The sequence below is a fragment of the Panthera uncia genome, chromosome B1, assembly GCF_023721935.1.
Source record: "Panthera uncia isolate 11264 chromosome B1, Puncia_PCG_1.0, whole genome shotgun sequence".
In the NCBI taxonomy this organism is placed as follows: Eukaryota; Metazoa; Chordata; class Mammalia; order Carnivora; family Felidae; genus Panthera; species Panthera uncia.
In genome coordinates this window covers 119,375,877-119,391,640 of record NC_064811.1, presented here as the reverse complement: position 1 = coordinate 119,391,640, position 15,764 = coordinate 119,375,877, and the positions used below count along the sequence as shown (strand labels likewise).

The following is a 15,764-nucleotide window of genomic DNA, read 5'->3' as shown; positions in this document are numbered from 1 at the left end:
TTAAGTGACTCCAATTAATTTTAAACAAAAGGGAATTTAAGCTAGAGAATTAAGAGTTTACAATCGCTAACAGGTGTGAAGGGTCTTTAGGGATGACTCTCAGAACAATGCCATAGAACCACCAGACATGGGAACAATCAGGAGTCTGGGTTTAGGAAACCACTGTACCAATGGTTGAATCCAGGATCACGTGCCCATAGCGTCATGAAGGTGAATACCTTACCTTAGCTATGAACCAAATATCAGGAACTCATTGCTTCATTTACTAAATGTAAACTGCTAGATTTAACAAGATTGATGCCCCTACAAAGTTCTGCCTCCCTCTTCACTGACTCGATTTCTGAGTTTGAGTGAATGCGACTAGCCTAGAGGTCAAATATAGGCAAAAGCCAAGCTGCAAGGAAGTCTGGGAAATGTAGTTTTTATACTTACAGCTCCTGTAGTACAGGATGGCACTCCAAAAAGAGCTTGGATCAACTGTTTAGCAATCCAATCTTTCACAGGCCCTTTATTTCCTTGATGGTTTGACATGATAATTATAAATATTGTTAAAGATTTTCTCTGTTTGACCCACCTGATCTGATGATGCCCTCTACCTTTCTCTGCCTTGACATGTGCCATGGGAGGTTGACCCCTATATTTCATTTCCTGGGTTATTTCTGGCTGCTAGCCAACTTTAGCCAATGGCAAATCATGGAAGATGTAATCGGACTTCCTCCCTTCTGGTCTGACTTTGGTAGCAGCTGTGTCCTTCTACCTAAGAGTAAGGCATCTGCTGGTGGATAGTTCTTGCTATCTTGCTAACTAGAGATCAATTACAGTGCCCTCCACTTGCTTTCTTACTTCTAGAAATATTAATGCCTTCTGACTGCTGCTAATTGGTTTTTAACCACTCCTTGTTTGTTCCCTTAACCGGATCCAGATATGCAGTAATTCCTTCATTTGACTCTCTTCAATTACTTCTTTGAGTGTTCCATCTTTTTTCTGCCAGGAATGTCACTGAAATAATGATGGATAAGACATAATTTTTAATCCAAGGTGCATTCGGTCAGGTAGATGAGAATATTATAGCCATCTATTATGGAACGAATTCTGTCCACACCTCTCCCCCTCCCACAAACTAATGTTGAAATCCTAATCCCAAGTACCTCAGAAAGTAACTGCTTTTAGAGATAGGGTCTTTAAAGAGGTAATTAAGGTTGAATGAAGTCATAAGGGTGATCCTATGCTCTAATAAGCATAAGTGCTAATCTAATGCTGCTAGTGTCCTTATAAGAAAGACACCAGGACGTGCATGAAGAGATGAATGGTCATAGAGAGAAGACAGAAGAAACCAAACCTGTCAACACCTTGATAACTGGACTTCCAGCCTCCAGACCTGTGAGAAATTAAGTTTCTGTTTTTAACCCACCCGGTTGATGATACTTTGTCATGGCAGCCCTAACAAACTAATACACCATCATAAAAACCAAATAAGAAAAATAGGTGGGGTTACCAATTTTGTTACTCTAAGAGGAAGGAGCCAAGAGAATCAATCAACTCATCTATCCATCCATCCATCCATCCATCGGAGAGATTTATTTTAAGGAATTGGTTCACACAACTGTGTGCCAGCAAGTTTGAAATCTGTAGGGCAGGCTGACAGGGTGGAAGTCCAGGCAGGATTTCTACGCTACAGTCTTGAGGCAGAAATCCTTCTTCTGTGGGAAACCTCAGTTTTTGCTCTTAAAACCTTCAACTGATTGGATGAGTCCTATCCACATTATGGATGGTGATCTGCTTTAACCACATCTACAAAATACCTTCACAGCAACATCTAGACTAGTGTTTGAACAAACACATGGGCACCACAGCCTAGCCACGATGGCACAACCATCACAATACTGGTACTTGAGAAAGTGGGCTTTTGGGGGCATTTTTTTTTCTTTTCTGTACACTCTACATCCCTCACGCTGCGTGTTATAAATGTTCTGGGCATTACACAGAACACAAAATCAGAGCTACATTATGCTAAGAGTTAATCACCAAGATAACCACTGCAATAGTAATAAAATTCTGTCTAATGAAGTATAGAAACACATCTTAGAAACTTAGTTTTCTATATATGTTCAAGTTATTTTATTACAAAAACACTTTTTGTAATAAAACAGGGAACTGCAGGGAGGAATGTTACCCATCACGACAGTTAATAAAATGCCTCCTATCATTGACTCAGTTTTTAAATATGCAATAACACACATTCACAGAATTGCCAAGTTATTCTCCATAAAACTCTCCTAATAAAACTGTAGCTCAGAAAGTGTTTATCAGACAAAGCAGCTTTTTTCCCAAAGAAATAATATGCAAATAGTCAGAAATTTCATCATTTACAAGGTGCTAGAAACACAGATGAGGAGAGAATGATCTCAGAGAAGATAACCTCACCCTCCCAGAACTTCCCAAATACGATTTAATGAGTCAAAGTTGCAAAATGCTGGAATGAGTGGCCAAAGGACTCACATGGTCCTTCTTGGGGTTTTATGAGGTAGTAGAGGTGTTTGGAAACTCTCATAGAAATGAAAAAGCCCAGCCAGTTATCATTTCCCAAGTCGTGTTTTATACATAAAAAGAATTTTCTGACGGAGAAGGTTGCATGCAGACCCTTACTTATTGGCCTTCTCTTCAACGAAAGGCTGGTTGTACTGGTTAGATGAGGGAATAACAAGAGCATATGCATGTGGCAACCGTCTCAGAAGCTTTTCCTATTTAGGGTGTGTTTATTGTACTTTAGCATGATCTAGTGCAATCTTTGTTGCAGAAAATGAGTGACCCCTATAGACGTAGGGCTGGGAAGTGCAGCTGACCCTTGAACAAGACTCAGGGGCACAGACCCCTTGCACAATCAAAAAATATGCATATAACTTTTGATTCCTCTAAAACTTAACTACTAATAACCCACCGTTGACCGAATGTCTTACTGATAATATAAACAATTAACTCCTATTTTGTGTTACATGTATTAGATACCGTATTCTTACAATAAATAAGCTAGAAAAACGCTATTAGGAAAATCATAAGGAAATTACATTTAGAATACTGCTCTGTATTTGCTGAAAAAAATCTGTAAATAAGTGGACTCACACAGTTCAAACCCATGTTGTTCAAGGGACAACATATAGTTAATGGCAGAGTTGGGTTTTTGATTTAAAGACTCTGAGGAAGGGTTAGAAATATAAATTTATATGTCTTTGGTTTACAATCTCAGTATCCAAACTGACTAAAGTCTTGAAACCAAACTGTTTGAAAAGTTTTATTTGGTAGCAGAAAATATCTACAATTGGATCTTTACAAAAGAAGTTATGCAAGAGGGAAAAATAAACTTATACATAAGATTTTGCTGTTGAAATTTGGGATGATTATCAACAATTGATTCAGATTACAACAACTCACACAAGTCCATGTCTTTCTATGTTAAGAAAGTAGAAGCTACGTTAATCCGTTGACTAAACAGTTTGTTGAGACTCATAACAGACATTATAATGAACCGAAAGAAAGTTACGTCTATGGAAGAGAAGACAAACTAAATTATTTCAAGTTGTAGTAATAAACATATTTAGTCAGAGTAAAAACCAATTATCTCCACAACCCAACAATCAACTTTTCATCTTATCAAGTCCATAATGTCTACATTATTTATATACACCATGGCTTTTCATCTAAGAGCTGTATTTTAAATTACATATTTACATATAACGTATCAGATGTTACTGACAATAAGTCTTACCCTAGGATAGAAGTCTCTCTCCCTGTAATCACTTGATTTGGTCATATGTACAATCCCTGCTATGGAGCTGATTGCTTATCTGACAATAAAGGACAAGACCTACGGGAATGACCCAGGACAGGATTAGGAGGGACAGGCTCACCTCGTTGTCTCTATAACTTTACTGGCTTTGTATTCATTCAAAATACTACTAACCAGTACTTTCAATGGGCCAAAGAAAGAGGCACTAAGAGTGTTTGAAAGCATCCAAGAATTATGATCGGTGTCTATAGTACAGGCATAAAGTAGCTAACATTTTAAAAAACATCAAAAATACCGTTTTCACTAAAGGGGGTAAGCAGACAACTTCCTACTAGTAGAAAAAGAAAGACAAACACTGGTGTTCAATTTCCAGTTTAAATGCATTTATGAATACGAAGATTGTGACCCCCATTAATTAAATACAAAGAGTCCAGAAGAAATTGATGCATGACCTTAAGATGCAAGTACAGCAGTATTTCTGTATCAAATTTAGTCTAGGATTAAATACAATGCTACACACACACACACACACACACACACACACACACACATTCATAGTACCTTTATGGAATTCTCTAAAATGCTCACAGTAGCTTATATGGTATTGATGAAAATAAAGATGAAACTGTATAAACTAGAGTGTAGATAAAAATCATCTTTTATAGCTTACTAAAAGTGATACCTTTTGTGGCTTAAGTAGCTTAAATTATTCAAGTTTAAATTTCAATTATTGAAAGCAGAACTGTGCTTTGGTATTCAAACCTTCATAAGATTTTACAGTTTTTCAAAATAAGGAATAGAGAGTAAGAACATCAAACATGTGGGAGAAAGAGACTTCTGACTTTTGTCACATGATTAACCAGTGGCTTTCAACTCTCACTGGGCCAACACTCAGCTTCTTGGAGGTGATTAGGGTTTTCAAAAGGTTTGAATCAAATTAAGTTTTGAAAACTTAATAAAAATGCACATTCTAATGTGTTAAATATCCTCCCCCACCTTTTTTTTTAAACCATACTGGAGAATGCTTATGTATTAACTTCTACGACCAGAATAATTTATTTTTTTAAACCTTGGAATATAACTTCAGCTATCTCTAATTAAAGAACCTCCTGAGATGTGTGTTTAAAACCTGCTATTATTTACACTTACTTATGTTTGTGTGGACCCAAATTTTCTTGATAGTATGCAAATAAAATAAGATATAAAAATAAATGGGCTGCTGAGGTTTTCTACCAACTCTATAATGCCAATTACACATTTGTGTTATTCACAAATTCTATTCCTAGTAATGGACTAAAATAAACTTAAATGTGAACCCAAAATATTTATACTGACAAAACGAACCTTTCAGGCTTTATGTGTTGGGGTTAGACAAAATTTTATTCAACAAATGTTTGGAAAATAATGCTCCGTAAGAAACTATCTTTTAATCTGTTAATACGATGTATAATGTGATTTCATTTGCTAAAACTGTCTAACACATTTCAGTTATTAGATTACTTCGACCAATTAGAATGCTGCAGGTCTTCAAAAAGGGTAACTTGTAAAAAATTGAAAAACTGCACTAAAAGTCTATTTGCCTTAGAACTCTTCTGATAAGATTCCATTTTTGAATTAATAATATACTTATTGTGTTATAATTCTGAAAATACATTCAACTTCCACATAACACAATTTAGCATCTTCACACATCAACTGTGTTGTGTGTTTTAATGGTTTAGGCACATTTCAGTAACTTTGGATTTTATTTTGTGGTTTCACTACAAAACAGCTTGTGCACACCAAATTCAAACAATCTTTTTTTATTTAAAAATCCATCTGAAAATTCACTTCTGAGTTTTAGTTTTTGTTTAAAAAGAAGCAAACATTTAAAAGCATCAAATGTTACTAGTCTACAATTCATCTTGTTATGAACAATTTTAGTTCGTGGATTGGGGAAATAAACCCATTACATTGATTAGGCACAGTACTATGGCCAAAAGACCAGAAATCAGGGCACATCTGTGTGTTCAGGCAACAGTTAGAGGTCTGAATGGAGGGAGTCATGCCTCAGCTGTGGGTACTCTTATCTCTGCCTCCTCCAAAAACTGTTAGTAAGTCCCAAATCAATACATAAGAGATTGTTTGTAACTTAGTTAAAAAAAACAAGCAAACAAACAAATTATACCTGCTTTCTAAATTACACTGCAAAGCCAAAACAGATAAATACAACTGTAGTCTCACTATATATAATTTGTGGTTTTGATATCTGTATCACAGGACCGTATTACAGGTGAGACAGAATTATATAATTCCTCTGGTGATTTCAGACATCTGGTTGGAAGAGGTTCATGACTCTAAGATTTCACATTATAACAATACTCCAAAATTTCTCAAATTAGGGCAGTGAATATAAATCACAGTACAAAATCCTTAATTCTTTTACTGGAAAAGCAACTGGTGCTACATACAAGAATCACTTATAGAACATCTATTTTTTTAAAAAAATGTAGATATAAAATATTAATTGCATAGGGATTTAAATATAAGGCCAAGAAGAATATTAAGTAAAGTTAAAAAAATCATAGAAAGGGCACTATGGTGTCAAAAGATAGAATTTCATTCTCAGAGTAATAAATCTGAATTACTGTCTAATTAAAAAAAAATCACAGTATGTTGCTATAACTAACAGTGAATGTTTCCTTAAGTCCAAATTGGAAACCAATATTAGGACTAACAAGAACACAACTAAAGCTCATTGTCTAAACCTGATCAGTGTATTAGCACATCAGTGCCTGGTACGTACCTGGTTATATAATCTATCTTTGCAAATAATGTAAAGTTTAATACATGTTAACAAGTGTGAGAGCACATCATCACTGCATGCCGGTAAGTGATCTGTAGGCTTACTTGATAGTGTAATTATTCAGTCTTCCCAAGGTGCAAGATCCCACCTGGCAGAATCTTCACTCAATGAACCAAAAACACTGTAATTAACAAAATATAATAAAGTTCCACCATTGAAAACTAAATGTACATGAACCAGAGAATTAGTTCCTGACACCAGTACATATATTATCCTCAGCACTTTGGAACGCAGTGAATGACGAGCCCGTCTATACTGTGTAGTTTAGGCTAATGGCTACCACCTGATGTTTCAGGTAGACAGGTAAATTGTAAATCTACTTCTCATTTTAATGTTGTTAGAGTGCAGTTTAAAGAGCAATTTCCAAATCTAAAAGTAGCTTAGTTAACTTAGTATTGTTATATAGAGTAGTGTGAGGAAAAACAAGAACTCCCAAAGGAATTATGTTAAGGAACATTTGGGAATACCCAAACCAACGTTTTAAATGAAAAAGTGCATAAATACAGTTAATACTACAAGTGTGTTAACTATGGAACAAATGTTTCTCTGGGAGCTAAACAATAGTATTTTCCCACATTATTTACATGTTATGGATTGTTGAGATACCACAAAGCACCATTTACAGTCTAAATTGCTTGATTATGTGTGAAAAGTCCTCTGACTTCAATTCTACTCAGTTGAGGATCTACCTAGAATAGAAGTGTCAGGTCATCTCAAACAGGATTTATGTTTACAATTCAGTTCTCGTTATTCAGAAACAGCGAAGCAGTATTTTCATTTCACATTCTTGGCTGGTGTTTCAGATTCTGTGGACTGTCTCCCATCTGTCCAGGCTTCCCGAGTGCTCTTTAGAGCCAGAGTCTTCTGTTGGTCAACCACAACATAATCTACTCTCTCATCAGCTACACTGCTGCCTGAGCCACTGCTCTTTTGCTAAAAAGCAAAGAAAGAAAACCATAAAACCCCACGTATAAGAGAGTTCTTCTTGGTGAAATTTAGCCTTAAAACATAGACACTCATGCACTGTGAATAACTCTTGAAGTTCTACTGGGTCACATACATACAAAAATAACATTACTTCAATTTAACAATGTTGTTTTCTCCTCACTGTACACTGTTTTCCCCTTAAATTTAAAATCACTGTATGTAAGTATTTAGATGAATGCTCCCAACACAGATGAAATTCTTATAAAGTAAGGATCACAGACACTTGGTTCATCTTAAGATATACAGCTTGCTTCTCCCTTTAGCTTAACCTTGACCTTTTCAAATCCTCAGAACATGTACCAGTGTTGACTTGCAGAGCCGAGAAATGTTTTTTGAAAAACAGTATTTCAAGAATGGCAAACTACATAGGATGACACGACCTCTTATTCTAAAATACAAGTAGATATTAACTAACTTAAAACAAATATAATTATTGGGGCACCTGGTTGGCTCAGTTGCTTAAAGCACCAGACTTCAGCTCAGGTCATGATCTCACGGTTTGTGGGTTCGAGTCCCATGTCAGGCTCTGTGCTGACAGCTCAGAGCCTGGAGCCTGCTTTGGATTCTGTGTCTCCCTCTCTCTCTGCCCCTCCCCTGCTTGTGCTCTTGTCTCTCTCTCTCTCTCTCTCTCATTCAAAAAATAAACAAACATTAAAAAAATTTTTTTTGAACATTTATTTATTTTTGAGAGACAGAGCGTGAGCGGGGGAGGGGCAGAGAGACAGAGACACAGAATCTGAAGCAGGCTCCAGGCTCTGAGCTGTCAGCACAGATCCCGACGCGGGGTTCGAACCCACAGACGGTGAGATCTTGCCCAGAGCCAAAGTCAGACGCTTAACTGACTGAGCCACCCAGGCGTCCCCAAACAGAATTATTAATGAGTTGCTGGGCTCTCTAGAAAGTAGAGAAATACCCAATGTGTGAGGGAAACAGGGCATGAAGAGCTGTTCAATGTAAACTTTACAGGAACTGTTGTCTTCAGATGAATGTCAATCTCAGCAATGCAATCAGGAGGCCCGCGAATCTGAGGGTGGGAGGGTGTGTCGAATCTGAGGCTATCCTGTTAAGCTAGGGACCAATGAAACAAACTAAGGTGGTCCTATAGTTGTAGCACATTGCTTCTCAGCAGAAGAAAATGTAAATCTATCCTGAAGGAAACTGAAGTCTGCAGGATTCTCAGATAGACTCAGCAAAATGAATTTGCAAAAAACTGTATAAAACATGGAAGGAAACAAGCCATCAAGAGTGTGAGCAGAAACAATAAACAGATTCAGACCTCCAAGGACTTCAGATATTGAAATGATTGCATAAACAGAATAAATTATGTGTGTATAAAATCTTCAAAGGAATTAAAAAATGAAACTAAATAAAAGGAATAAAATATCATGAAAGAAATAAGCTATTCAAAACAGCTATGCATATTTGAAACAAAAGAGCAAAATTCCATGTTAGAACTAAAAATAATTGAAATTAAAAATTAAACAATGGGTTAAACAGAATAATTGAGAATTAGTGTACCTGGTGATAGAACTAAAGAAATAATCCAAGTAAGAACAAAGAGATGAATAAAGAGAAAATATGAAAAAGTGAAAAGAGGCACAGAAAATAGAATATGTTCTGACTAATCTTTAATAAGAAACCTCAAATGAGAGGATAAAAGGAAGAGTGGAAAAGCTCTATATTTAAAGAGATGATTGGGACTTTGCCAGAACTGATAAAAAATACAAATCCAAAAATAAGAACAGCACAACTTCCATCAAGCATGATAAATAAAAAGAAATCTACGTCTAGATGTCTAGACACACTGTAGTAAACCTGCAGAATACCAAAGATAGAGAAAAGATGTTAACATAAGCCAGACAGAAAAGACAAATTATCTATAGAGTAACTGTAACTAGATTGACAACATACTTTTCAGTAGGAACAATGGAAGCCAGATGATAGTGAATAGTATCTTCCATGTGTTGAAAGAAGTATATTGCCAATCAAGAACTGTGAACGCAAAAAAACTCTTTTTCAAAAATGAGGGCACAATATAGACATTTCCCTCAAACAAAAATTGCAAGAATTTACTACTAACAGACCTCCACAAGAGGAACTTCTAAAGAATGTATTTCAGGTGGAAGAAAAAATGATTATGACAGGAAAGACTGAGGAACAAGATGGAATGATAAGAAAGGGAAGGTGGTAAATATGTAGGACAATGTTAAGTAAGCACTACCTATATAATAAGAATACTACTGGGGCGCCCAGGTGGCTCAGTTGGTTAAGCGTCCTGTGACTCAGGTCATGATCTCGCGGTGAGTTTGAACCTCGTGTTGCACTCTGTGCTGACAGCTCAAAGCCTGGAGCCTACTTCAGATTCTGTGTCTCCCTCCCTCTCTGCCCTTCCCTGCTCACACTCTGTCTCTCTCTGTCTCAAAAATAAATGAACATTAAAAAAAAAAAAAACCCAGAATACTACTAATGTGTAATTTGTGGTTTAACAAAAGTAAAAAACCAAAACTTTGGACAAAAATAGCATGTAAATCAAAAGGGGAATAATGTGAGCTAACACTGGAAAGAGAATGAAGACAAGATTTTGTCAAGTAGGCATTTCAACAGTAACCACTAAAAGAGGAGAATGTGTATAATTTCTATTATATACCATTAGGGATTACTCTCCATGACTTTGTTAATTGTGACTTATGAAACAATATTAAGTAATAGACTTTACTAAATTTAAATTAAACATACTAATAAAATTTCCCCAAAGGAAACATGATTCTTTGGCTTTAAAAGGTGAGCTAATTGTGTCTATAGAATGAGATTTCACTTACCTTACGTGGTGGTGTGGATTTCCCAGAATCTAAATCCAGATCTAGGTATTCTACTTGTTTGTCTCCTTTGGGCTTGACCATAGGACTGCTTCTCCCATCAAGGCTGTTACTGCCAAAAAGATTCTGAAAATGGTGATACAATGAAATCTACTATTGAACATCCACAAGACCTGTTGCGTATTTTGTCTGCCATCTACCAAAGCCAAAATATTTATTTTAAGAGGCTATGGTTTAATAAAAAAAAAAATGTCTTCTGAGAAAATTAAATCTGCTTTTAGGATTGGAGGAACATATGTGATATAACAGAACTGATTACAACTAGGCTTTAGAGTAAGCTAAACATGGTTTCAAGAGTCAAACTGGGTTCAAACTAAGACCAAAACATCAAGCTAGAGTTGGCTGCAATAGCTCCAACTGAACATTATTTAAATGATATCTTTACTCGATTATATTTTTAAACTACTGGATCCTTTCACTCCTTGCTTTCTAATTAAAATTTTTAAAAAGTTCTGTATTTTAAGACTTTCACGCTAAAATTTAGCTTAGAATATGTATGTTAACTAAAGCCTACAAACAATGACTGCACCGGCAAAGTCTGCTTTGTTTCAACCTGTAATTTTTAGCTCTTAATTTCTTCTGTCTTCTCTTTAGCCTTATCCCTTCTGTTCTACTAGGAATTGTACAATACAAGGGTTACTCTCCATAAACAGATAAAGGACAGATAGAGGACAGCAATACATGACAAAAACAAAAAAGCCTAAGGCAGAAAAATGCAAAATCAACAGGATGTTAGGAACTTCAAGATCAATGCTCATAAGAAGGAAAGCATGACACGAACTGATGCCCCGACATATGCCCTCTATGTGAATTACGACAGTCCTTCCCAAGGTGTGCCAACAAATGCCTTGTTTCTCTGCCTTGCTGCTTTGAACCTCACCCAGAAATGTTCTGGACCTCTCATAGGCGAGACTATATATTTACTAGCAGCTAGCATTCTTTTGTCTTCTATCACAGAGATAGGAATACTCACATACTTTTGAAGAAAACCTTAACGATGTGATATACTTAAAATTATACTTGTTATGATGAACAAAACAATTTGGAAACTGCATAAACCTGAATCTGCTAATCCTTTTATATATCACTACTCCTTTTGTCTTTGCTCAAGTCACACAGAGTAAGCTGTGATTTAGGCAAAAGACAATTGCTAGAATTTGCAATATTGACTCTATTCCCTCATTTGAAGCAGGGCTGCTGACAGTCCGCGTGAAACATTTTTGTGAATTAGAAAATGGTGCTCCTTCCTGTGGGGCTACCCAGCTCTGTGCCAGGGCCCACAGCTTAGTGAGCAGGACATGGTCTGAACTGCATGTACCCATGAATGCAGTACTATGCAGTCTACTCGACACACTACATACTGTGTGTAATGTGAGCAAGCAACCTGCATGCTGGAATGTGAGGGCTCTATTTGTGGGAACGCAGTTTTATTTTTGAGAGACAGAGAGAGACAGAGCGTGAGCAGGGGAGGGGCAGACAGAGAGGGAGATACAGAATCTGAAGCAGGCTCCAGGCTCCGAGCTCTAAGCTGTCAGCACAGAGTTCCACATGGGGTTCGAACTCACGAACTATGAGATCATGACCTGAGCTGAAGTCGGACGCTTAACCGACTGAGCCACCCAGGCACCCCTGTGGGAACAGAGTTTTAAACTGAATTTACCAACTACTGGTGATAAAACATTAAAAAAATTTTAACAATAACATGTAAGGCACAAAAAAGGTAATGTACGAATAGCCATTCCCCTCTCCCCCCCCCCCTTTTTTTTAATTTATAAAGAAACTAGTTTTTTGGGTTTTTTTCTGAATGACTCTACATTTCATTCTCATATAAAAATATCAAGCAGGGGTGTGGTGTGTGTGTGCAATTTTGTATTCAAATGTGACTTGTGAAAGAACCCCTGCCTGGAATACCCCTAATTGGAAATGCCTACGGTTGTTCATACTATTGCAAGGCTCATGAAAGGAACACACGAGCTCATATGATGTACACATTTAATTTCAGTAAGTTGTTTCTACAGAGAATGTCTCAGAATTGCTGGTTAAACTGTTTTCTGTCTAGTTTTTATTAGAATTGGAAATTTTTCATCTTTAAATACTGTTAAAATTTGTGTCCCTGCAAGGCAGTCCATTTGCTCTAGATCGAATTTCAACTACGAACAGCCTGTCTCTGCGTTCTAGCCTTTAACCCAGTATTTTCCCAAAACAGTTTAGAAAAAACCCTAAGATTCTAGGAGTTATCATAAATGTTCTGTGAATTGAGAAAAAAAGATAACAGTAGTGCTTTGTTTTTCTAAAATTCTTTTTAAAATGTGAAAAGTTACTGAAGGTATTTTTGTTGTTACTGTTGTATAACAATATTCATGTCTTTAATAGTGACGTGTGGTCACTCACATTTTAGGTGTCACATTAAGGGTTCACCTCACGAATGCCTGACTTTGGATCTTTTTATAAATTAACAGGCAGCACCACCAATTCACTGTTTCATTAAACACCGCCTGCTCCATGATCACTAGTATGAGAAATAAGTCATGCTTCAAAACGTCAATGTATAGCATTTAATCTTCATTGTAGGTATAAGCCAGGTTTGATCTGATCCTGTCTCAACTTCTCCAAGACAATTTTTTTTACTGATCAGTCCAGGCACAATGACATCTTGTGAATTTCTATGGTATACCTTTAATGCACTAACTGCAAAGAGGTGTGGAAAATATTGCTGTAACTAACACATTCTTTTCTAAGGAAGAGTTGTCCGGATTATGATCAACCCTTGCAGCTGGCAGTGTGAAGAGATGGCAATGGTGGCTGGTTTTTCTATTGTGAATGGTGGGCAGATATTTTCACCCAGAACATTTTTGCTTTTTCTAACACTTAGGACCTAAGTATTTCAGAAATTCACCAGCTGGCAGGCAAAAATACCTTTCTGGCTTAATGTTTTATACCTTACGAGGTATAAAAGAACAAACAATTTCATATTTTTATTTCCTTTGACTTTTTGATTGTAATATTTTTCTCTCTAGTCTTTTCCCTTCATGATAAATCACACTTCCAAACTTTCCTATTACATGCCCTTTGCAAAATTTTTATGGTAATTTACTATTTCAGGCAAAAGGACACGCTTTAGTATCTCAGAAAAAAGTTACTTTTGTAATAAAAAGTCCATTCAGCCACCTAAAGATTAAAATTGATGATAATATGTACTCTGATGTAGCACTGAGGATTTATGTAGACTTTTCCCAGTCTATTTGCTATAATGAGGAAAAAAAAAATAAGGTAATAAAAATAATAAAACACCACTTATCAAGTTGAAAAACAGTGAATCCCAAAGCAGAAGCCAATTAATAAAAATTGCTCTGCCTTCAAATTAGGGAAAGTGTTATTGATATAGCTGGTTTGTATTCTAATCCAGGCTGATGTAAATATTTTAAATTATCTTATTCATTCTGAGCACTGCCGAAATTTGATATTTTAAAGTGAGTTTAAGCACCAAATCAAGCTTTTCAAATCACTTAATTTTGTTTCCTGACAACATAGGGTTGTGAGGAATCCGTTTTTGCTTAAAGTACATTAAAGACGTAAAACATGTCGAGAGAACTGGACTTTGTATTTTGAATCCCTAAAGAGTATTGTTTTAAAGAAAATGAAGCTGGGGCGCTTGGGTGGCTCAGTTGGTTAGGGGACCAACTTCGGCTCAGGTCATGATCTCGCAGTTTGTGAGTTCGAGCCCCGCGTCGGGCTCTGTGCTGACAGCTCAGAGCCTGGAGCCTGCTTCAGATTCTGTGTGTCCCCCTCTCTCTGCCCCTCCCCTCTTCATGCTCTGTGTCTCTCTGTCTCTCAATAATAAATAAACGTTAAAAAAAAAATTAAAGAAAATAAAGCCACTAAAATGTTAATCCTTCCAAATTTTGACATCAGATTTCTGCTTCTCCTGGCAGATACGACCTGGTTGTGCCCTGATAATATCTGCCCTCCCCTCTCTCACATGAATGGGATTTTTAGTCAGGCCCGCTGTCCCTCAGAAGAAAAGCTATGGTTCCCAGCCCCTTTGTGTCTCTGTGTGTATGGCAGTTTCTGGGAACCTTCTTTATAAGGCAGTTAGGCTGTACCCTTGCTCCTTCTTCCCTTCCTCTGTTTTGTAGCTTGGGATGTGAAGTGTTGGTGCAGCAGCATCTTGTTCTAGGAGCATGTGAGACACACCCAGAAGATGGTGGACTGGAGAGCTGGAAGGGGCAGGCATCCCTAAGGGCTTCCTAGGACAGGGCTGCCACACAACCCTGGCTAGACTCTCTCTGGACTTATTTACATGAGAAAGAGATAAATGTCTGTTACTCAGAGGTGAACCTAATCATAACCAATACATGCATCTACTAAAATACAAATAGCAGAGCAAGAACTGAATTTGATTAGAGGGAAAACATAAGCAAAGTATTTTTAAAAATTAAAATGGGTTTGTATTCTTAAGTATCTGAAGTATTTTCTGGCAACTATCTAATTTCTGGGGAACGCAGGCTTGCTATGATTATTAAATTCTTGTGCCTTGTGGTAATACAGCCAATATGAAACAAGTTAGGTTTGTAACAAACAGGTCTTTAATCTTTAAGCCTTATCTAAGAGTGTATTATTGAAAGATTATCAAAAGACCTCCTATAGAAGAGCACTTCACTATAAGAGTGCCATGAAGAGGTTCTGGAGGACTGCATTATGAAATGCTTCTAGTATATTTGCTTGAACAGTTTCAAAAATCAATTATTTCTCAAAAATAAATATAACTAGAAAGATTTTATGATTTTTAACTCATTTTTAATCTACTTTATAAATACTGGCATTACACTTTGACCCATTATCGGCTTCAAATTTTACAATGCTATTTTTAAGAAGCATTTTAAAAAGTTGTCTTCTATCCTTTTTCCTTAAGTATATAAAGAAGGATGTAAGGGCCAGATTTAGAGACTGGAAGAAAGGTGCACGACTTGGAAGGGCTGCTCAGGAAGACAGAAGTTAAGGTGCAAATTTTACATACTGAGTCTTCGCTGGATAGGTTTGGGTTCATAGGAACATAATTCTCTTCACTGTCGTGTGAGTCACTGCTTGAAGTTGTGCTATGCACTGAATCCGGTCGGGGAGACAAGGGAAATCTAGAGGAGCTAATTAAAGAGATTACCGTTACAGACCTAAACCTTGACAACAATTTCTAAAATCACTTCCAAGATAAAAATGAGTGATCGTTTACATTCTTTCACCAAGAGTCACTAAAGTTTACAATCATTTATTGTAC

At 36.6% G+C, this 15,764-nt stretch overlaps 1 protein-coding gene across 12 annotated transcripts in view; it reads right to left on the bottom strand.

The window, feature by feature from the left end:
- Nucleotides 1-3,264: 3,264 nt before the first annotated feature.
- Nucleotides 3,265-15,764, bottom strand: part of GAB1 (GRB2 associated binding protein 1) — a 123,257-nt gene continuing 110,757 nt past the window's right edge. For 11 of the 12 annotated variants that reach the window (XM_049632232.1, XM_049632241.1, XM_049632240.1 and 8 more), the window contains 3 exons: nt 15,510-15,633; nt 10,436-10,558; nt 3,265-7,562 (listed from right to left, as the gene is read on the bottom strand). In XM_049632232.1, coding sequence (XP_049488189.1) covers nt 7,404-7,562; nt 10,436-10,558; nt 15,510-15,633 — 406 coding nt within the window. In that variant the 3' untranslated portion in view covers nt 3,265-7,403. The remainder of the gene's footprint in view (nt 7,563-10,435; nt 10,559-15,509; nt 15,634-15,764) is intronic. The other variant, XR_007458145.1, reaches the window with a different exon arrangement.